The sequence below is a fragment of the Pelophylax lessonae genome, assembly GCF_965119305.1.
Source record: "Pelophylax lessonae genome assembly, chromosome: 6".
Classification (NCBI taxonomy): domain Eukaryota; kingdom Metazoa; phylum Chordata; class Amphibia; order Anura; family Ranidae; genus Pelophylax; species Pelophylax lessonae.
Window position 1 is genome coordinate 137,975,591 of NC_138773.1, and position 22,830 is coordinate 137,998,420.

At 50.1% G+C, this 22,830-nt stretch overlaps 1 protein-coding gene across 2 annotated transcripts in view; it reads left to right on the forward strand.

Annotated features, from left to right (window-relative positions):
* GSPT1 (G1 to S phase transition 1) overlaps window positions 1-22,830 on the forward strand; it is a 673,262-nt gene that overhangs the window by 269,290 nt on the left and 381,142 nt on the right. For both annotated transcript variants that reach the window (XM_082261298.1, XM_082261299.1), the window contains one exon: window positions 3,038-3,115. In XM_082261298.1, the coding sequence (XP_082117424.1) occupies window positions 3,038-3,115 (78 nt within the window). The remainder of the gene's footprint in view (window positions 1-3,037; window positions 3,116-22,830) is intronic.

Below are 22,830 nucleotides of genomic sequence, written 5' to 3' on the forward strand. Positions count from 1 at the left end.
CCCCCTTCTGTTCGTCTCCTTTACCTGGGAATGGTCATGGACTCTGCCCAAGCAAAGGTTTTTCTGCCGGAGGACAAGCTCTGGACTCTGCAGGACGAGGTCAGGTCCCTCTGGGATGCAGATTCCTCGTCACTCTGGGCCTGCATGCGGTCCCTGGGGTTGATGGTGTCAGCCTTCCGAGGCAATTCCATTTGCACAGTTCCACACGCGATCTCTTCAAGCGGAGATCCTGGCCAGATGGGACAGGCATCCTCAGTCCATGGAAAGGAGGATATCTAAATCACCACATCAGGGAGGATCCTCTCTGGTGGCTCCAGTCCCCGACTCTCACGGAAGGCAAGTCCTTCCGCCCGTTATTGTGGATGGTGATCACCACGGATGCCAGCCTGTCAGGCTGGGGTTGCGGTCTGGGCATTCTGTCTGCCCAGGGCACTTGGTCGGAGGAGGAATCCTCCCTACCGATCAACGTATTGGAACTGCGAGCGATCAGACTGTGCTTGCTCCGTTGGTCGGATCAACTTCCAGGCCGCCATGTGCGGATGCAGACGGACAACGCCACTGCGGTGGCTTACATCAATCACCAAGGGGGCACCAGGAGTGCCCGGGCGGCCTGGGAAGTGACCAACATTCTGTTTTGGGCTGAGACGCACATCTCGGCGATTTCGGCAGTTCACATTCCAAGTGTGGAGAACTGGCAGGCCGATTATCTGAGCCGCCAGACCCTGCACCAGGGAGAATGGTCCCTACACCCGGAGGCGTTTCAGATGCTGTGTGCAAGATGGGGAACCCCAGATGTGGATCTGTTAGCATCTCAGCTAAACAACAAGGTGGGAAGGTTCGTGGCAAGAATGTGCGATCATCTGGCAAAAGCCTCGGATGCGCTTGTGGTTCCTTGGCATCAGTATCGCCTGATTTATGCCTTTCCTCCGATTCAGTTGTTGTCCAGGTTCCTTCGCAGGTTGGTCTCGGAACCGAAGCTGGTGATTCTGGTGGCCCCGGAATGGCCGTGCCGGTCTTGAAACGCGGACATCATACAACTAGTCGTCGAGCCTCCCTGGCGGCTCCCATTATGGGACGATCTGCTGTCTCAGGGGCCGATCTTCCATCCTGCGTTGACCATCATTAAGGGCCAGTTATCTGCACTGGCTATCCTTTTCCAGCGCCCCTTGGCATCTAACTCTTTGATACACACCTTTATTCAAGGAGTGTCATTTGGCTCCTCCTCGGAGGGCGCCTTTACCTCCTTGGGACTTGAACTTGGTTCTGTCTGTTTTGCAACGTCCTCACTTTGAAAACTTCAGGGAAATTTCTTTGCCTCTGCTGTCACGAAAGGTGGCCTTTCTGGTGGCGATCACTTCTGCCCGCAGAGTGTTGGACTTGGCATCCCTGTCTTGTTGCTCCCCTTACCTGGCGGTTTCCTTCCGAAGGTGGTTTCTGATTTTCATCTTAATGAGGATATTGTTTTGCCTTCGCTGTGTGCGAATCCTAAGCATCTTAAGGAGTTTGCCTTACATTCCTTGGATGTTGTCCGGGCATCAGGGTTTACCTGTCCACTGAATCCTTTAGGAAGTCGGATTCTCTTTTTGTCCTTCCTGAGAGACCTCGGAAGGGTACGGCTGCGTCTGCGGCAACCATTTCAAGATGGATCAGACAGACGATTGTACAGGCCTATTCGATTTAGGAACGGGTTCCGCCCTCCCTGTCAAGGCGCACTATACCAGGGCGGTGGGTGTGTCATGGGCTTTCCGTCATCAGGCTTCGGTGGCCCAGGTGTGCAAGGCTGCGACTTGGTCGTCCGTGCACACCTTCTCAAAATTTTACAAACTTGATGTTCTGGCATCAGCAGATGCCTCCTTTGGCCCCAAAGTTCTGTGTGCGGCAGTGCCTTAAGGGGGCCCTGGCTTTGCCGGGCCCTGTCTGTTGGGGTTGTTTTCACTTGGTTTATTTGCTTTCCTGGGTTGTTGCTCCGGTTGAGCTTTTTTGTTACCCAGAGGGTGAGTGGGCAGCGACTGTCAGAGGATGCAAGAGAAAGGAGTTTTACGGTAAGATTTTACAAAAATTCAGATCAAGTAGCACTCACACATGTAAACTGTGTTCAAACCACATGAGCGGTATCATCGCCATCGTTACAGCGAGAGCAATAATTCTAGCACTAGACCTCCCTTGTAACACTAAACGGGTAATGCTTAAAATTTTTTAAAGAGTCCCCTATGGAGATTTTTAAGTATCGAAGTTTGTTGCCATTCCACGAGAGAGTGCAATTTGAAAGCATCACATGTTTGGTATCTATTTACTCGGCGTAACATCTTTCACATTATACAAAAAATTTGGGTTAACTTTACTGTTTTTTTTATTTTTAATTCCTGAAGGTGCATTTCTTGCCAAAAATTGCATTTGAAAGACCACTGTGCAAATACTGTGTGACAAGAATATTATGATCGTCATTTTATTCTCTAGGGTCTGTGCTAAAAAACATTTTTTTGGGGTTTTAAGTGATTTTCTAAAAAAAAAATGATTTTAACTTGTAAGCAACATATGCCAGAAAAAAGGCTTGGGCTCCAAGGTGTTAGAGGGTGTAAACCCTAGGGTGGGGGAAACCTGTAAGACAAAAGCATAATGAGCTACTATGCATCGCATACTAGCTCATTTTGAAATGCCTTAAAACGAAGCTGTCTCAGCAGTGCCCACAACTTGCTGAGACGGCTGACCTTTTTCCCTGGTTTCTCTTCCAGGTTCGCGGGCTCCATGGCTGAGATTGGCTGTAGCCGCGATGACATCACTCCTGTGCTTGCACGTGGGAGCTGCCTGTTTGCAGCTCGGGCTCTGAAGGTCTGGCATACTGTGCCGTACCTTCAGAGCGCATGCGCCGATGACAGGTGCATGCACTCTGAATCTCATAAACTGTGCAAGTTTAAGTGTTCGTCACAGTACCTAGAGGTAAGCCTGTAGGTATAAGTAAAAAGAGTTTACTTCCTCTCTAAACTATTTTTTTCTGTTGGGCAACTTGTTTAATACTACATTTTGTACTTATTTCTAGGTTTTTAACTGGCATGGTTGACAAAAGAACTCTTGAGAAATATGAAAGAGAAGCAAAAGAGAAAAACAGAGAAACCTGGTAAGATTTAAAGCAATTGGGAAAGTCTTTTTTTTTTTTTCCATAAAAATAAAAAACGTTGTACTTAACCTTCTCTGTTTTAGTGGATTTGCACACAGCAGGCTGCTTCCTCCTCTTTTCAAGTCCTTCTTCTGTGATCCTAGCCCCTCCCTCCTAGGAGTTCAGTGCCCTCAGAGTAAGCAGTTTGCTATGGGGGCACCTGAGCCGAGTCCGTTTCCATTCAGACACAGAGCCCTGACCCTGCCCAGCCTTCTCTCTGATTGGATAGGTGATTTTGATAGCAGCGGCAGCCAAAAGTGCTGTGTGGCAGCAAATCAGGATGGAGAATCTTGGGCGGCTGAGAAACTCGTGGACATCGCTGGACAGAAAGGGACCTCAGGTAAGGGTTACGGGGACTGCTGCACTCAGTTTTTTTTAGAAATTAGAATTAAAAAATGCATTAAGATGAAAAAAACCTGACTTTACAACTCCTTTTAACCACTTGCCAACCAGCCGCAGTAGTTTGTGTGGCAGGTCTGCTTTATTACGCTAAATGATGTACCTATACGTCGCTTCCTGTAATAGATAGAAGGGCGCACACGCCGCCGGAGGTGCGCACGCATGCCTATTGGCCAGAGAGGGAACCAGCGAGTCCAGCGGACGGGATGTCCGCCGGCCACCCGCCATCACTCCCCATGGAGACAGAAGGGCTGTCTGCCTATGTAAACAAGGCAGCCCGCTGTTCTGTTAGTTATGAACACGGGGAGCCTGTGTTCCACCTATTTAGAAACACAGGTCTCTGTGTTCATCCAGTGAGTCGATCCCCTATACAGTTAGAAAGTACTCCCTAGGAGCACACTTAACCCTTTGATCGCCCCTGGTTTTAACCCCTTCCCTGCCAGTGTCCGAACAGTAACAGTGCATTTCTCTCGTTCATTGACGCACACAGCTCCTGATCATCTTAACCATTGTGTTATACTGCCCCCTACAGCAGTAGGACATTAGGAAGAAAAAAAGTCTGGTTACGCCTATGGGCAGTCCCAGGGGGTATACCCACTCTGTATGGTTACTTCAAGGTCTGATCTTCCATCCTGCTTTACAGTCGCTGGCTTTAACGGCATGGCCATTGAAAGTCAGGTTTTGAGCGATAAAGATCTCGGAGTCTGTAATCCCCACTCTCCAAGGCTAGGAAGTTGACTTCTCGGAAGATCTGTCATCGCACGTGGAAATCTTATATTTCATGGTGCGAATTGCTGAAAATGCACCCTCACCTGTTTTCTAAGGGTTTAAACAGCGGTTGGCCTTGGGTACTATCAAAGGCCAAGTTTTGATGGATCAGATAGATGGTGGTATAGGCCTATTCACTGAAGGGTCAGATTCCTCCTTTTCCAGTGAAGGCGCTTTCTACTGGAGTGCTGAGTGCCTCCTGGGCTTTTTTGGCATCAGGCGTTGGTGCTACAAATTTGCAAGGCGACAACTTTGTATTCTGTGCATACCTTTACAAAATTCTACAAGGTAGATGTGCTGGCCTCAGCGGATGATTCGTTTGGCTGCAAGATTTTGCAGGCTGCAGTCTCAGAGAACCCCCTTTTTTTTGGTTCTATTTGAGGGTTAGTTGTTCCGGGGAGCTCCTGTTTCTGGTTGAGCCCTGTTTGTTTTTTTCTAGAAAATATATTATTTGAGTGTTAAACAGAACACTGTATAAATAACACCAGGAATACACAATTCCATCAATGACAGTGGCTTAATGAATACAAAAATAGAACAATTATCATCAAAAATTACAGTACTCAGGTGTAAAGCATACCTTAGCAAAAAATCAAATATGTGCATAGACAAACCATTATAATGAACAACCAAGTATCATCAAATAGTAGTACCAGAATCATGCACTCATAGTTATTTGACACATACCTCAGCATGCTGTCAAGAACCCACCTGAAGTAAAACTAAAAAAAGGAAGAACGTTGGCAGAAAACATAAGGAGGAAGGGAAGGAAGGTGAGGGCAGAGAGAAAAGGGAAAAAAGGGGGGGGAAGGAAGAGAAAAGTAAGGGGAAGAGAAAAGAGGAGAAGAAAGAAGAACATAAGTATACCACTGCAGGTCAAACTGTCATGGAAACAGCACTCTACCCTGTGAGCAACCTGTTCATGACCAACTGTGGTGGAGCCAAGGCAGGGTCATCCAGCCAGGGCTGCCACAGTGAGGCAAATTTCTTGTGTGCCTTTCGGTGTTGGTATGTCAGTTTTTCCCTAATCGGAGTTGCATTGACCTGTGCAATCCACTGGCCCGTGCCTGGAACCCTGGAGGAGATCCAAAATCTAGCGATAAGTTTACGCGCAATATAGAGCAATCTTAAAGCGGAGTTCCGGCCTCAAATCCCTTTTTAACTAAAAATACCCCTATAATATGAATCCATCGCCCTTTACAGAACCGCTATTCTCATACTTACAAGGTGTACAGTATTGGATTTTAATCAAAATCTTACTTTTAAAAACTGTCTGGGAGCAGCCATCTTGGATGTGGGCATCTGAAGCTGCAGTATAATCTGCTGTGTCCTTCCTGATTCCAGGGAGTGTTCTGGGACTTCTTTCTGATTCCAGCCTCCTGGGAGTGATGACAAACAGCTCCCAGGATGCAATGCAAAGGCAGAAGTGATGTCGGTGGCTGTGGCCACAGAGGGGGTAGAAGGAGGAAGTACAATCAAATATGCCCTGAAAAAAAGGTAAGGGACTCCCGAAAAAAATTGAAAATGCCTAATTATTGATCAGCATAGCAAGCACTCCAGGAATCACTAAAGTTGCAAAATAGCCCGGAACTCCACTTAAGACAGCCACATGGGCATTCGGGGACAGTGTCCACCTCCAGAGCTCCAAGCAAACAGACCACAGGATCCCTTAGTAACTGAAAATTATTCACTCTAGAAATTGTCGATCACCACCGACCAGTAGCGAAATAATTTGGGGCACCTCCACAACATGTGTAAGTGTGCCCTGCTCCCTGTCACATTTTGGACATAAAGGGGTAGACCTGCGGCCCCAACGAAACAGTTGCACTGGTGGTCGATACAACCTATGGAACAGGAACAGGTGAGAAATCTTATGTGAGGCTGACACTGACACCAGAGGGACCGAGGAGAGGCACAATTCCCACGTTTCCCCATTTGTGGGTCCAAGGTCCCCCTCCCACCCCGCCCGGGCCGGGAGGGAAGCCGGGTCCTGCATAGAACCCAATAGAACTGCATACACATGAGAAATCATACCCTTTTTATCCGAAACCTTGAAAACCTCCCCCATCAATCGGTGAGTATCAAGTTGTAGGGTAGAAAGTCGTGCTTGGGCCGAAACTGCATGCCTCAATTGTAGATACCGAAAGAAACCGTGTCTGGGCACATCAAATTCCCTCTGCAGATCCTGAAAGGATTTCAATACACGGGCTTGAAACAGTTTTACCATAAAATATAAGCCATGGGCCTCCCAAACCTCGGACCCCTCCAGGCGAATCAGCTCAGAGAAATTGCGGTTATGCCAGTTCGGGGTCTGAGAAAGGTATCCCCTAATCTGAAACATCCCCTTGACACAGCGCCAGACCATGCAAATCTGGGAAATCGTCGGCAATCTCACCACCATGTGTGAAAACCCTGCTTCGAGATGGACAAGCACCGAGTGCGGGGAGCCAGGAGGGACCAAAAGGGACCTAATAGGATCTAAGAGGTCCGGGAGCCCCTAGCCCCCCATGTGTTGAACCTGAGGGGCAAGGAAATACACTCTAGGATTTGGAACTGCAAGCCCACCACAATCCTTACTCAGTTGGAGGGTAGTAAGCTTAATCCTAGCCACCTTCTTACACCAGATCAATTCGTGATACTGGGAGTCTATCCTATAGAACCACCTCCTGGGTATCCACACAGGAGAGTTGTGAAGGACATACAGGAGCTGAGGAGCCCAGACCATCTTGACCAGATTAACCCGACCAGCCACAGACAAGGGGAATTTGCACCAACTCGTACATTTAGAACGAAACCTTTGCAGCAGAGGTACCAAGTTCAGCTCGAGGTATTGGATTAGGGTATTGGAGAAACACGGATCCCTAGATATTTAAAGGAGTCAACTACCCGCACCGATCAGGGAGAGGGGCGAGCAGGGCATCCAGGGGCATCAGGACCGATTTATCCCAATTTATGGAAAATCCCGACAAGGACCCAAAGTAATCTATGAGGGCCATCACTGCCTGTAAGGATTCACGCGTGTCACCTAAATACATACATCCATATGTGAACCCCACTATCTCAGGTGAGGCACGAATCCGTGCCGCTAAAGGCTCCAGCGCCATGGCGAACAGCAATGGAGAAAGCTGGCAACCTTGCCTAGTGCCTCTGTGCAGACAGAAGGGCTCAGAAAGCTCCCCATTAATTCAGTCTAGCCGTGGGGGCAGCATATAGTACTCGTATCCAGGTCAGAAAATTCTCACCCACTCCAAACCGTCTCAAGACCGCCCACAAGTATACCCATTCAACACTTTTCACTGGATGCCGCCAAGGCATTTGACAGACTGCTCTATTGCCAGGATTATCCACCGGGATCTGGAGGTTCAGAAACAGGCGCCTAAGATTAAGTGCCGTGGATCGAGTCTGTATAAAACCCGATTGATCCCTATGGATAATCCTATGGATAATGGAAGAGAGCCTGGTGGCCAGAATCTTGGCTAAATTTTTTACGTCCGCTGTGAGCAGAGAAATGGGTCTGTAATAATCAGCCAACACAGGATCCATGTCGGGCTTCAACAACAGGACAACAATCGCTTCAGACATAGAGGCAGGAAGGCATCCAGTCAAAACGCTGTATTGTACACACGAAGTAGTATGGGCACTAATTGTTCAGCGTACCGACCGTAAACCTCCGAGGGGATACCATCCACCCCCGGAGATTTACCATTTTGAGTAGATTTCAAAGCGGCATGAATATCATCCTCCGTAAGAGGAGCACTTAGCATGGCCGCATCCGAGGCAGACAGATGGCAGATCACAGGCATCTAAAAAGCCCTCTATTTCCTGGGAATCGGCCGATATTTTGGAGTAAAGGTCCATAAAAAACTCTCCCAGCACTCTCCCTATTTCGGACGTGGCATGCCAGAGCACCCCCTGTGGATCCTTAATCGTGGGTATAAAGGCCGCCGGCTGCTGTGATCGGACTAGCATTGCCAGCATATGACCTGTGTTCTCACCCTCCTCAACATACCTCTGCTGCAAAAAGAAGCGCTTGTTTTCGGCCTTCTGAACTGATACCATTTTAGCCAAGGATTGAGCGGCCAACCACGTCCTCTGAGTAGCATCGGACGGGGCAACAACATACGCCCCCTCCGCCCTAGTCACCTCTTCCAGCACCGTATTCTCCCAAGCCTTGGTGGTGGTTTTAATACCATTAACAATGCGAATGAACTGACCCCTTATAAATGCCTTAGTCGCATCCCAAACCACCCCAAGCTCTGCAGTATCCAAGTTACTAGCAAAAAAGGATGTCAGCATGGGTGGCATGGGTTCAGGGCTAGGAAAGAGCGACAGCCAAAACGCATTGGGTTTCCAAAGTGGCCTACCTCGTCCAAAAGGAAGGGACAGGCGGACCCACAGCGGAGAGTGATCGGACACCAACCTCGGCTCATCCGCCACAACCACTAGAGGCAACAATGAGCCATTGCCCAACCCCAGATCAATTCTGGACAAGCCTGAATGAGCTGCCAAGAAGCACGAAAACTTTTGTACACCAGGGTGACTCATCCTCCACACGTCAGTCCAAGCTCACCCATGAGCTGAGCAACGGGCATAGCCCCCCCCCCCCCCCCCCCGGCCACAGTAGGTCCACTGGAGTGAGGGGAAAGCCTATCCCAGGTACCATCTAGCACAGCGTTATAATCCCCCATTATTAGCAGCGGTACAACAGGAAGTTGTGCAATATGAGTAACAAGTTTAAGCACCCCTGCCGAATAAGGGGGAGGTACATAGACCGCCACCAGTATACAATTCAAGCCTGGCAGGACAAAACAATAAATCGACCCTCAGGATCAATTGGTGTGTAAGCATGTAAACCGAACACCCTTCCTTATCAATATACAGACCCCTCTAGAATAACTTGAATACACAGAATGAAATTGATGACTAAACATACTAGGAGCCAGGTTAGGAATAGAGGATGGAGGTAAATGAGTCTCCTGCAAGCAAATGTCCGCCTGCAGCCTTTTAATGTTACGCAGGACCGCTGTTCTCTTGACCGGGTTATTGAGGCCTCGCACATTCCAACATTATGCAAACAGTGTCAGCCATGGTCAAAAAATTTGTTGTACATCAGGTACCACAGCCGAGAGAGCAGCATAGGGCACCCAGACATAGCGACTCAGTACGACAGTGCAGGTACCCCCTGTCCAGGCATAACCCCAGAACCGGACATCACTCCAGCCCACAGCAGGACAGGCACAGCACCGACTCAAAAGAAGGATATCGGGAACACCATAAATGCAGTAGAACAGGACGTGATATACAGTGGAAACATTATCAGTAACAGAATCCAGAAAAGGGGAGATGAAAAAGTGGGAAGGGGAAACACGTCTGCCATGTGTGGGGAAAAGGGCCAGTCAGTGGGGTACGTCCAACCAGGACTGAAGGGGGGAAACCGGAGAGGGACTACAGATGCCATAGCAGTCTCCTCAAAACCAGCAACCATGTGAGGGGTAGCAACCATAAGTGCAACTAAGCAGCACCCGCCCGAACAGGAAAAAAGTGTGTAACATCCAGTCTTCCAAACAGAAAATCAGGGTGATCCCAGACCCTGCCAGGGGGAGTCCAACGGAGCAACTTGAAAAGAAAAGTCTTCACGGGTCCCCCCCGTTAGCATCCAACCACTGAACAGCGGCAGAGGGTTTATCAAAGAAGATTACTTCATCCCGAGCCACAACCCTCAACTTAGACGGGTATAGCATAGCATTTTGAATATTTAGGTCCCGCAGTCTCCTCCTTCACATCCATAAATTTCGCCCTTTGCTTTTGCACCTCTTTTGTCCAAAAGTAGATGTTAGCCAGTTTTCAATAAAAGCCATCGGGTTTTTGCCCTCCGCCCGCTCTGGGATGCCTATTGCCCTGATGTTACTCCGTCTCATTCTATTTTCTAGGTCGTCCAACCTTGCTGCTTGCTGAGCCGAAAGCAGGGCAGTATGCTTAACTTCCCTCTGCAAAGGCACCATGTCATCCTCTAAGGAGCTCACTCTGCCCTCCACTGCAGCCGTCCGCTCCCGCAGCTTCTGCATATCATGGCACATAAAAGATATTTCAGCCTTAACCCCTTTTAGTTCAGCAGTCAGGGCAGTAATCGAGGTGGTACAGGTGGTCACTGCAGCCATGATATCCCACAACGTGGGCTCCGAGTCAGGGGTTGGAGATGATTGCATCGGGGGCCTGGTCCACACTAGCAGGCTCCCTGCCAGCAAATTGGCGGGACAGATCCCCCAGCAGCAGTGTCATCTGTGTCAGATTGAGAACCAGGGGAGCCCGACTGAGTCACCCCAGAGGGTAACGGGGGGGTCTCGGGAGGCAGGCTTTGCAACAGCTTCTGTGCAGCCTCTAAGTATGCTGCCTTCTAAAAGGAGCGCTGCAAGGGGGCCGCTATCTTGGGCAGGCCCGGTCGGAGCAGACTTCCCATCTTTTCCCCATTTAGACATGGCTTAGAGGGACCAAGAGGACTCACCGGGCGACTGAGGGACTCAAGCAGGATACTATACACCGTCGGAGGGTAAGTAGGATTCGGGATGCGGCGTTACGCAGGAGAAATTGAAGAATTATCGGCGGAGCCTGCAGCGTGCTCGTCTGCTCACATCCGCGTTTCGGCCATGCCCCATGGGTTGAGCCCGGTTTAACTTGGTTGCCTACATTTGGCCATTGGGGCATTCAGTTTTTTTTTTTCCTGTCTTGTCCTGTCCCCTGTTTTTACTCATTTGGGACATCCCCATAGTCTTATGAGGCAGAGCTGCATCTGTTGATGAACGATAGAGAACTGGATTTTTCTAAGAACTTTAAAATCCTTTTCTCTAAAGTTCGACAGATGCAGCATCCGCCCCTCTGCTTTTGAGGCTTGCATGGGCCTGTTGGTGTCTACCTTAGAGGCGGTTCAGTTTGCACAGTTCCACACAAGATCTCTGCAAAAGGAGATTCTGGTGAAATGGAACAAGGATCCTTCGGCTAAACAGGATCAGATTGTCCAGAGACTGAGTATGAGGGGGTACTTCATTTTCCGGCACTTCATCAGGGAAAATTATTTTTTCCAATGTACTGGACGGTTGTCACCACCGATGCCAGCCTATCTGGGTGGGGAGGGGTCCTCGGCACGGAGTGTGCCCAGGGGGTCTGAACTCTGGAAGAGTCCAGGCTACCGATCAATGGGGATAATGGGATTTGTGCCTCCCAAAAGATCTCTGGCCTGCCCGGTCTGTTTGGCCTATCCTCCCCCCTTCCTTTTCCCTGCGGTGGCTGTGTGTCTGGAGCGCCCTGGGGATGGGGCTGGGGGGGGGGGGGGGGGCGTGACATGGTACCTTGGGCTGCTGGTTCCTGTTGTGGGTCCTGAGGCCTCCATGTGTCAGTCCCTGGCCGCATGGCTCGTCGTGGGCACCGCCATCTTAAGTGTGTTCAATGTGATTCCCCCCCATAGACTTGTATGGGGCAGCCATTTTCCCTGAGCTTTCCATTGATCTGTATGGGCAACCATTTTTGTGTAGCTCTTGGTGCTATGCTGAGCAGTGAGACCTTTCCTCATGTGACATCACTTCCTGTGCATTTGTTTCCTGTTGCTGAGGCCGCGTCCTGTCTTTCTCTCCATGTTGCACGAGCGATCAGGACGGTTTGTCTGAGGTGGTACAGTACTTTGGGGTCCTTGCAGACATATCCTTGCATTTTCTGCTGTCAGTTTGATTTAAAGGTTTTCCCTGCAGACCGCTGTGTTCGGTGGTGGGTGCTGTGATCGGCACTCTTAAAGCGATAGTACGTTTTTTGCAAATTGCACTATGGAGTCTCAAACTGTGATATCACCCTCAGACCCACTCTGTGCGACTCCTGGACAGTCCGTATCGCAGTCGGTGGCCGCGATTTCAGCAGCTTTGGTAAGCCTGGCATCTAAAGTTGATTTAGTCAAGAAAAAGGTTGATAGCCGTAAACGGCCGCTGCCTTCTCCGTCTGTGGAGGTGTCCTCTTAATTGAGAGGCTGAAGAGGTTGCCCCTGGCGCTCCCCTGCCTGAGGGGTCGCTGTTCTCGCAGTCAGATGGTCAAGAGGACCTGTCTTCAGCTGGCTTTTTACTCTCAAATCTCAGAAAGCTGGCAAGGTTTTCCCTTCTGACACTTTTCACGATTATTGTGAATGACCAATGGCAGCGCGTTAAGCACGTGCTAGTTGTGCCAAAGCACTATAAACGCTGATATCCTTTTGCTGAAAAGATTTCCAACCATTGGACGGTGACACCTAAAGTTCACCATCCTGTCTCCAGATTAAACAAATCTACCCTTGTGCCTGTGGAAGATTCCCCGGTCTTTACAGACCCAGTGGACAAGGCGGGTGGAATCCCTTTCCCGCCATCTTCACGTGTTGGCGGGTTCCATTTTGAGACCGGTATGTGTCTATTTTAGTCTCACAGAAGGTGACTGAATGGATTAGGGGTTTGCAGGAGTCTTTGGACCTAGAGTCTTATCCTCTCAACAGCTGGAACTGTTGGACCAGGTGATCCAGGCTCTGGTGTTCCTGTGTGATGCGTCTATGGATGCGGCTCCCCTAGTGGCCAGGGTTACAGCCATGGGCATTGGCTTGAGACGCATGGTTTGACTGAGGAGCTGGTCAGCTGACCAAGCTTCTAAGGCCCTAGCTGATCTAGATTTTTCTGGGAGAGCATGGGAGAGCGTGCGTTTGGTGACTCATTCGATGAGTTGATCAAGGGCTTAACTGGCGGGGGAAGAGTACTCCCCTTCCTTAAACCTTCAAGGGTAAGACTCCCTGTACTAAGCGGGGTCCTTCATTTACTGCTCACAAGCAATTTTTTTTTTTTTCCCCCTTTGGGGCGCAAAAAAAAAAAGGTAAGCAGTTTAGAGCTTCTGGAGGGGCTAAAAAGCATTGGGGCAAACCCAACTCCAATCAGGCAGGTGCTGCTGACAAGTCCTCTTCAGAATTAAGGGGCGATCTCACCTGGTTCAGGGGTTTGGGGGACGCCTGCGCTTCTTTTGGTAACCTTGGACTTCATTCAGGACGACTGGGTTCGCGAACTAGTTTGTTCCGGGTACAAGATCGAATTCTGTTCCCTGCTAAGGGACAGGTTTTTTTCAGGCAAATCTTCCCCTGTCTCCAGAGCGTTTGAAGGATCTGCGGGAGGCTGTGCAAGATCTCCTGGCTCAAGGGGTGATTGTGCCGGTTCCTCCGCAGGAACGCTTTCAAGGTTTCTATTCAAACTTGTTCATGGTGCCCAGAAAAGAGGGCAAGGTGTGCCCAATTCTGGACCTCAAAGCTCTGAACCCATTTGTGCGGGTGCAGAAATTTCGAATGGAGTCCATTCGGTCAGTGGTGGCATCATTGAATCAGAGGGATTTTCTGGCTTTTATCGATCTCAAAGATGTGTATCTCCACGTCCCCATTTTCGAGGGACACCAGCGATTCTTCTGCTTTGCGGTGGCAGAGAAGCACTTTCTATTTGTGGTGTTACCCTTTGGTCTCGCCTCGGCTCCCAGAGTATTTACCAAGGTCCTGGCCTTGTTACGTCAGCAAGGTATCTCAATTGTGGGATATCTGGACGATCTCCTGTTGCAAGCAGACTTCCCACTCATCTGCTGGGAAACGTCTCGATTACGATTCAGACCCTTTAGGAATTTGGGTGGATGACCAATTTAAAAAAATCTGCTCTGATGCCTTCAGTACGGGTCACTTAACTTGGGCTGACTCTTGACTCTGCTCTGGTGAGGGTTTTTCTCCACCTGGACAAACTTCTGAAGCGGCAAAGAGCAGTCAGGTTGCTGATGGAGACCGATCACTTCTTGCGGGCTTGCGTGCAGGCCCTGGATCTGATGGTGTCGAATTTCGAAGCAGTCCCGTTTGCTCAGTCTCTCGAGACCCTTGCAAAAGGAGATTCTGACAAAATGAAATTGGGATCCTTGGTCATTGGACCAGAAGAATCGCTTGAGCCATCTTACAAAGGCGGCTCTTTATTGGTGGCTCCAGTCTCCTGTCCTGTGCCAGTGCAATCCTTCCTGCTGGTGTTTTGAATGGTGGTCACCACGGACGCCAGCCTGTCAGGCTGGGGTGAAGTGCTGGGGGAGCTCTGTGCCCAGGGGACTTGGGCGATGGAACAGTCGCCTTTGCCGATTAATATTCGGGAGCTGAGAGCGATCAAGCTCTGCCTGCTTCACTGGACAAGTTGGCTACGTGGCTCTCCGGTTTAGATTCAGTCGGACAATGCCACCGCCATGGCTTACATCAATCGTCAATGGGGCACCAAGGGTGCTCTGGGGGCCAAGGGGGTGGCAGAGATTCTGATTTGGGCGGAAGCCAATGTTCCAGCTCTTTCCGCAGTCCATATTTCGGTTGTGGAGAATTGGCAGGAGAATTACCTGAGTCGTCAGGTGTTGAATCAAGGGGAATCATCCCTTCATCCAGAGGTGTTTTAATCTCCTGTGTGTCTGGTGGGGGACCCCGGACGTGGATCTGTTTGCGTCCCGCCTCAACAGGAAAGTTCAGTGGTTTGTGGCCTGATCTCAGGATCCTCTGGCCGACGCCACAGATGCTCTGGTGGCTCCTTGGAACCAGTATCGACTGATTTATGCCTTTCCTCCGCTCGTACTCCTGCCGCGGTTTCTTCGTTGGGTGGCATTCCAGTCGTTCTGGTGGCACCAGACTGGCTTCGGTGGTCTTGGTACGCAGAGCTGGCAAAAATGGTTGTGGATCTTCCATGGTGTTTTCCTCTGTGGAAAGATCTATGATCTCAAGGACCGATCTTCCATCCTGCTTTACGGTTGCATGCTTTAACAGTTTGGCTGTTGATAGCAAGGTGCTAAAGGATAGAGGACTTTCTGACTCGGTGATTCCGACTCTTTTGAAGGCCAGGAAATCGACTTCCAGGAAGATCTATCATCGTACCTGGAAATCGTACATTTCTTGGTGTGAATCGTTGCAACTGCACCCTCGCTTTTTCTGTAGCTAGGGTTTTGACCTTTTTACAAAAAGGGGTTGAGCAGCGCTTGGCTTTGGGAACTATTAAGGGCCAGGTGTTTGCCTTGGCTATTTACTTCCAACGTCAATTGGCTACTAATAGTTTGATTAGCACTTTCATCTGGGTGGTGCGGGGGCACGCAAACTGGCTCCTTCGAGGAGATCCTGGTTACTGCCGTTGAATCTCAATCTGGTTTTGTCTGTTCTTCAAAAGCTTCCCTTTGAGAATATTAGAGATTTCTCTTCCTTCCTTGTCACAGATGGTTGCCTTCCTGGTGGCTATCATTTCTGCTCGCAGTGTTTCTGAATTGGCGGTGCTTTCTTGTCCGCCTTATTTGGTGGTCCACAGTGATAAAGTGGTCCTCCGGTCAAAACCGTCTTTTCTCCCTAAGGTGTCGGATTTTCACCTGAATGAAGACATTGTTGCCTTATGTCCTAAGCCTAAAAATCACAAAAGTTGCCTTGCACTCTCTGGATGTGGTTCGGGTGATGAGGGTTTTTCTGACGGTTACGGAGTCCTTTAGGAAATCAGACTTTGTCCTTACGGACGGTCCACGCGAAGGTTTGGCTGCGTCCGCTGCAACCATTTCGAGATGGATCAGGCAGACGGTTGTTCAGACTTATTCACTCAAGTGTCAGGTTCCTCCTTTCCCTGGGAAGGCTCATTCTACTAAAGCGCTGAGTGCTTCTTGGGCTTTTCGCCATCAGGATGCGTGGTACAAGTTTGTAAGGCAGCGACTTGGTCCTTTACCAAATTTTACAAGGTGAATTTGTTGGCTTCTTCGGATGCCTTTTTTGGCAGTAAGGTTTTGCAGGCTTCTTTTTCATAAGAGAATGTTTTTTTTCTTAGGTGTCTTTTACCTGGGTGAGCTTATGTCGTTTTGGTTGAGCTTCCTGTTACCCAGTTGGCTAAGTTTAGCCTTTTTGGAGTTTTCGTCACTTTCTGGTTGTGTTTTTCCCACCCCTCTTTGCCTATACTGCTTTGGGAGGTCCCCACAAAGCTCACTAGATGAGGCTGCACCTGTCAATGGACGATAGAGAAAACAAGATTATTTGTAAGAACCTACTGTAAAATCTGTTTCTCTGATGTCCATTGAGAGACGCAGCACCCACCCCTCTGATGGGGAATGTTTTCTCTTACGTCCTCTGACAGTCGCCGCCCACTCATACAATCTGCATGTCTGGGTATTGGCCTTCTCCACAGGAGTAAGCTAGGCAGAAGATTTTGTTAGAATGTTAACCAAAAATTTGTATAGACACACCTACAGCGGGCTGTCCCTCTGGTCAAACCCCCAGCTAGCTTCATTCCCAATTCAGTTTGCTGCTGCCTAGCTTAGGAGTAGGTTGGCTTTTCCCTGGCTGGGGCTGCGGTCTCAGCTTTTTTCTTTTTAGGTTTTCTCTCTAGAAAAATGTTTTTTCATTTAAAAGATAGCTTTTTATTTGTTCCTGCGCTTAGTCAGACTTCGGAAGACTACAGTGTTTGCGGAGCTGGGAATCACACTGGTTATTCTAGAGCCTTAAGGAATCCCAGCCTTCCATCGAGCGTTAGCAGGTTATTGGTATGCCCAGGCCTTGCAAACGACTATGTCCCTGACCTCAGGGTCGAGTCTGCGAAGTTGCTATCTTCACCGGGATGTCTCCACTGCGGTACGCCCGCATGTTGCTAGCGTCCCCTTCGGCTGACGGCACCCCCACTCAGGGTGGGAGGCTTCCTGTCGCAGAGCGGTACCCACGTTTTCGCTGGACTGGTGAGTACCATGATACCCCTCTGTCTGACATGTCTGTTGGGGTATGTATGTGGGCCCTCTGTGTTTTGGGGATGGCAGTTCGGTATGGGTTCTGTGATGTCACCCTCATGTCGGTAGGTGCGGTCCTTGTGTGTCCCTTCCCGAACCCTGCGGGGGCGCTGTGGCGGTTCCACCGCTGTATGGGTGGTTGTGGGGGTCTCCTATGTCCCTGAGGTGCTTGTGCAACTATTTGGGGTACAGTGCATGGTGTGTGGGGGCTGCTTTTGTCGCTAAGCCATTTTAGGTGTGGGCAGGCTGTTTGGCCTCATAGTGAGGGCAGCAGCCATTTTCTATTATGCTTTTGGCGCCGATCTGACGCCATCTTTAGTGTGGGCCAATGTCTTTGTGTGGACAGCAGTCATTTTCCCAGAGCTTTTCCCATAGACTTGTATTGGCAACCATTTTTATGTGGCTCAGGGCTGTTTCTGCCTCTAGGGGCGTGAGGTCACTTCCTCTTTCTTCCCTTCAGATCGTTCAGCAGCGTGGGGCAAGTATAGCACACTGTGGGGGGCTTTTACTGTATTTCCTGGCCTACATTCCTGCTTGCATTAATTTTTTGCAGTTTCCTGTAGCACAGGACTTGCTCTTCATTTGCGGTGCGTTTTGCGGTGGGGACCGTGGCAATCACCGATTTTAAAAGGCCAGCGTCATTTAAATTGAGATTGCTATTATGGAGTCCCAGGATAGCAAATTCCCCCCAGATCTGGTGGAGGGTTCAGGTACTCCTGAATCCTCTGATATAGTCTCACTTACTGCTGCACTTGCGACTTTAGCGTCAAAAGTGGATTTGTTGATGTCTGACCGGGTTTCTAAGAAAAGGCCTATGCCCTCTGTCTTCTGATTCAGAGCCAGATTTGGTTTCCACGGACAGCGTACCCCCTGAGGGGTCTCAGTCCTCTCAGTCAGATGTGGAAGAGGAGGACTCCTCCAAGGTTCAGCACGAGATAGCGCTTATTAGCTCTGTTAAGCCCCACCTGTCGGGTAAGCGGTCTTCCTTTGGGACCCGCAAAGCCCAAAAATCGGGTCAGGTTTTTCCTTGTCCCGCAGTTTCATGAAACCGTGAATGAACAATGGCGCCATATAAAACATCATTTTGTGATGCCAAAGAGATTTCAGTACCGTTATCCCTTTGCGGATCCGGTGGATTCTCGCTGGACTGCGGCTCCTAAGGTGGACACACTGTGTCCAGATTAAATAAAGCCAATTTAATGCCCGTGGAGGATTCTCCGGTGTTTAAAGACCCGGCGGATAGGCGGGTAGACACTTTCCCGCCACATCTATCTGGTAGCGGGTTCCTTGTTGAAACCCGTGTTCAATTCGGTAATGGTCTCTCAGGCTGTGTGGAGTGGGCCAAGGCACTTAAACGCACTCTAATTGCTGACTCCGCCTCTCCTGCTGCTCTGGAGATGAAGGATCAAATGGGCCAGGCCGTTCTGTACCTGTGTCAAGCGCCCTTAGATGATGCCCCTTTAGTCACACGACTTTAAGCAGTTGCGATTCGTTGCATCGTTTGGTCGGCCAACCAGCTTTTTAACCAGTCTTCCAAGAACAGTGTCTGACATCCCTTATGCAGGGAGTCGTCTTTTTGGGGACTTTCTGGTTGAACTGGTCAAGGAGCTCACTGGGGGCAAGAGCACTCTTTTGCCCCAGGTGTCCAGGGGAAAATCATCCCGCAGCAGGCGGGGTCCCTCCTTTAAACCTAACCAGGGGTCCTTTCGTGCCTTCAAGGCACAAGACAAAGGTAAGTCCTTCAAGGCCCCTAGTGGCCAGAAGAAGAATTGGGCGGGCAAGTCAAAAGCCGCCCACACTGGCACAGCGGCTCAGTCCACCTCGTCCTGAAGGGGCGCCCTCACCCGTTTCAGGGGTGGGGGGACGTCTGCGTTGTTTTCCCGAGCCTTGGCTGTTCAAGATTCAGGACAGGCAGGTTCAAGAACTCATTTGTTCAGGGTACAAGATCGAGTTTCGATCTCGTCCCGCAGACAGATTCTTTCCCTCAAATCTTAATTTAAACCCCCAATCTTTCCAAGATCTCCATCGGTCCGTTCAGGATCTCCTCGCCCAAGGTGTGGTGGTCCCGGTTCCACATCGGGACAGGTTTCGGGTTTTTACTCAAATCTGTTCACAGTTCCCATAAAGGAGGGCAAGGTGTGTCCGATTCTGGACTTCGTTTCTAAACCGCTTTGTGCGGGTTCAGAAGTTGCAAATTGAGTCCCTCCGGTCGGTTGTGGCATACCTGAGTCCAGGGGATTTCCTGGCTGCCATCGACCTTAAGGATGCGTATCTACACATCCCTATATACGAGAGTCATCAGAGGTACCGCCGATTTGCAATAGCGGAGGAGCACGATCAGTTCATGGCGTAGCCTTTCGGCCACGCTTCGGCTCCAAGGGTTTTTACCAAAGTGTTAGCTCCTGTTTTAGCCTTGTTGCGTTTACAGGGAATTGCCATTCTCGGTTACCTGGACGATCTCCTATTAAGGTCGAGCTCCAGTACCACTCTGTTGCGCGATCTGTCGATCACGGATCAGACGCTCCAGGAGTTCGGGTGGACCATCAATTTTCAGAAGTCGACTTTGTCCCCTTCTGTTCGCCTCCCTTACCTGGGGATGATTCTGGACTCCGCTCAGGCGGAGGACAAGCTCCGGATCCTGCAGGATGAGGTCAGGTCCCTCAGGGACAACGAGTTCTCCTCGCTTCGGACCTGCATGCAGTCCCTGGGCTTGATGGTGTCGGCTTTCGAGGCAATCCCATTTGCAGTTTCACACGAGATTTCTACAAGCGGAGATTCTGGTCTGGTGGGACAGACATCCTCAGTCTATGGAAAGGAGGATTTCTTTGAGCCCCCAAGTCAGATCGGATTTCCTGTGGTGGCTTCAGTCTCCGGCTCTGAAGGAAGGCAAGTCCTTTTGTCCGTTGCTATGGACTTTGGTCACCACGGACGCCAGCCTGTCGGGCTGGGGTGGAGTTCTGGGCAAGTTGTCTGCCCAGGGCACTTGGTTGGAGGGGGAATCCACCCTGCCGGGGTTGCCCAGTGCGTGTCCAGACCGACAACGCAACTGCGGTGGCTTACATCAATCACCAAGGGGGCACCAGGAGTGCTCTGGCGGCCAAGGAAGTGGCCGAGACGCAGGTCCCGGCGATTTCGGAAGTTCACATTCCAGGTGTGGAGAACTGGCAGGCGGACCATCTGAATCGCCAGACCCTGGACCAAGGGGAATGGTCCCTCCACCCGGAGGGTTTTCAGATGCTGTGTGCGCGGTGGGGATCCCCAGACGTGGATCTGTTCGCGTGTCGTCTCAACAACAAGGTGGGAAGGTTTGTGGCACGAACGAGAGACCCTCTGGCGGTTGCCTCGGACGCTTTGGTGGTGCCTTGGCATCAGTATCGGCCGATTTATGCCTTTCCACCGATTCAGTTGTCCAGATTCCTTCGCTGGTTGGTGATTCTTGTGGCCCCAGGCTGGCCGCGCCGGTCTTGGTACGCGGACATCATGCAACTGGTCGTCAAGCCTCCCTGGCGGCTCCTGCTAAGAGACGATCTTCTGTCTCAAGGGCCAATCTTCCATCCTGCTTTACAGTCGCTGGCTTTGACGGCGTGGCTGTTGAAAGCCAGGTCTTGAGAGACAGAGGTCTCTCGTCAGCGGTCATTCCTATCTTGCTCAAGGCCAGGCAGGGCTCCTCCGGTAAGATTTATTATCGTACCTGGAGGGCTTATTTCGCCTGGTGCGAGTCGCAGGGTTTCTATCCACGCTCCTTTTAGCGAGAGTGTTGGCTTTCCTGCAAACTGGTGTGGAGCAGCGTCTTGCGCTGACCACTTTTAAAGGCCAGTTGTCTGCGCTGGCCATTCTTTCAGCGCCCCTTGGCGTCAAATTCCTTGATCCGCACCTTCATTCAAAGGGTGCGTCATCTGGCTCCCCCTAGGAGGGCACCTTTGGGACCTGAATTCGGTTCTGTCCGTTTTGCAACGTCCTCCTTTGGGGACATCTGGGAGATTCCTCTCTGCCGGTGCTGTCACGGAAAGTTGCCTTTTTGGTGGCGATCACATCTGCTCGCAGAGTGTCGGAGTTGGCGGCTTCCCCTATCTGGTTCTCCATAGGGATAAAGGGGTCTTGCGACCTCATCAGTCCTTTCTTCCGAAGGTGGTTTCAGACTTCCATCTCCACGAGGACATTGTCTTACCTTCGCTATGTGCAAAGCCTAAGCATCCTAAGGAGTTTCCCTTGCATTCCTTGGTTGTGGTCCGGGTGATCAGGGTTTACCTGTAGTCTACTGAATCCTTCAGAAAGTCGGATTGTCTTTTTGTCCTTCCTGAGGGACCTCGGAAGGGTACGGCTGTGTCTGCGGCAACCATTTCAAAATGGATCAGGCAGACGATTGTGCAGGCCTATTCAATTAGGGATCAGGTTCCACCTTTCCCTGTCACAGCGCACTCTACCAGAGCGATTAGTGCATCTTGGACCTTCCGCCATCAGGCGTCAGTGACTCAGGTGTGCAAGCGGCGACCTGGTCGTCCGTGCATACCTTTACCAAATTTTACATACTTGATGTCTTGGCATCAACGGGTGCCTCTCTTGGCAGCAAAGTTTTGAGTGCGGTAATGCCTTAGGGGGGACGGTAGTTTTTGGCCTGTCTCCTCCTGTTGAGGGTTTTTTCCCTTTGTTTTGTTTTCCTGGGTTTTTCGCTCCTTATTGCTCTCTTATCTCTCTTATTGCCCAGTGTTTACCTTTCTGGTTAGGAAAAGGTTCTTTTCTCTGACCTGGGTGCTGCGTTGCCTTTCTTGACGGTTTTGTTTTCCCACCCCTCACATCTACACTGCTTTGGGACGTCCCAGACGTGCAGATTGTATGAGTGGGCGGCGACTCTCATTGGACATAAGAGAAAATAGAATTTTTGTAGGAAGTTACTGTAAAATTATTTTCTGAGTCCACGGACAGTCGCCGCCCCCCACCCCTCTTTTGGGGTTCATGGATCTCTATACTGCTTGCTACCAAACTGAATTCGGAATGAAGCTAGCTGGGGGTATTGACCAGAGGGACAGCCCCCTGTAGGTGTGTCCTATACAAAGTTTTTGTGAATATTCTAACAAAATCTTCTGCCTAGCTTGGAGAAGGCCAATACCCAGACGTGCAGATTGTTTGAGTGGGCGGCGACTGTCAGAGGACTCAGAGAAAATATTTTTACGTTAAGTTCTTACAAAAAATGCAATCTTTGTCTCCACTAAAACTAAACTGATGTGCTGGGCTGTGTCTGTGGGGGTTATGTCTAGAGGGAAAGCCCCGTCGGCGTGTATATGCTAAAACTTTGTACTAATGCACTGCCTAGACTACTCCTGCAGATAGCAGCATAACCCACACAGCTCATTAAGATGAGGCTGCGTCTGTCAATGGACATCAGAGAAACAGATTTTACAATAAGTTCTTACAAAAATCTTTTTTCTGTCACTCATTGACAGACGCAGGACTCATATCTTCATATCCATAGGGTATTGCTGCCCCCTACAGGAGTAGGACACTAGGCAGAAAAAACTTCTGGCTACACCCATGGGCAGTCCCCAAGGGGTATACCCTCTCTCTTCCTGCTATAGGATGTCAGTTTTTCTCTGCCTAGTCAGGAGTAAGGACCTAAGTTCCTTGCTGGGATCTCTGGTCCTGGCAAGCTTTTTAGATAATTTTTTTTAGCTAGCTTTTTTCTCTCTGGATTATTCCTGTGAGCTCTACAAGCAGTTATGCCGGATCTG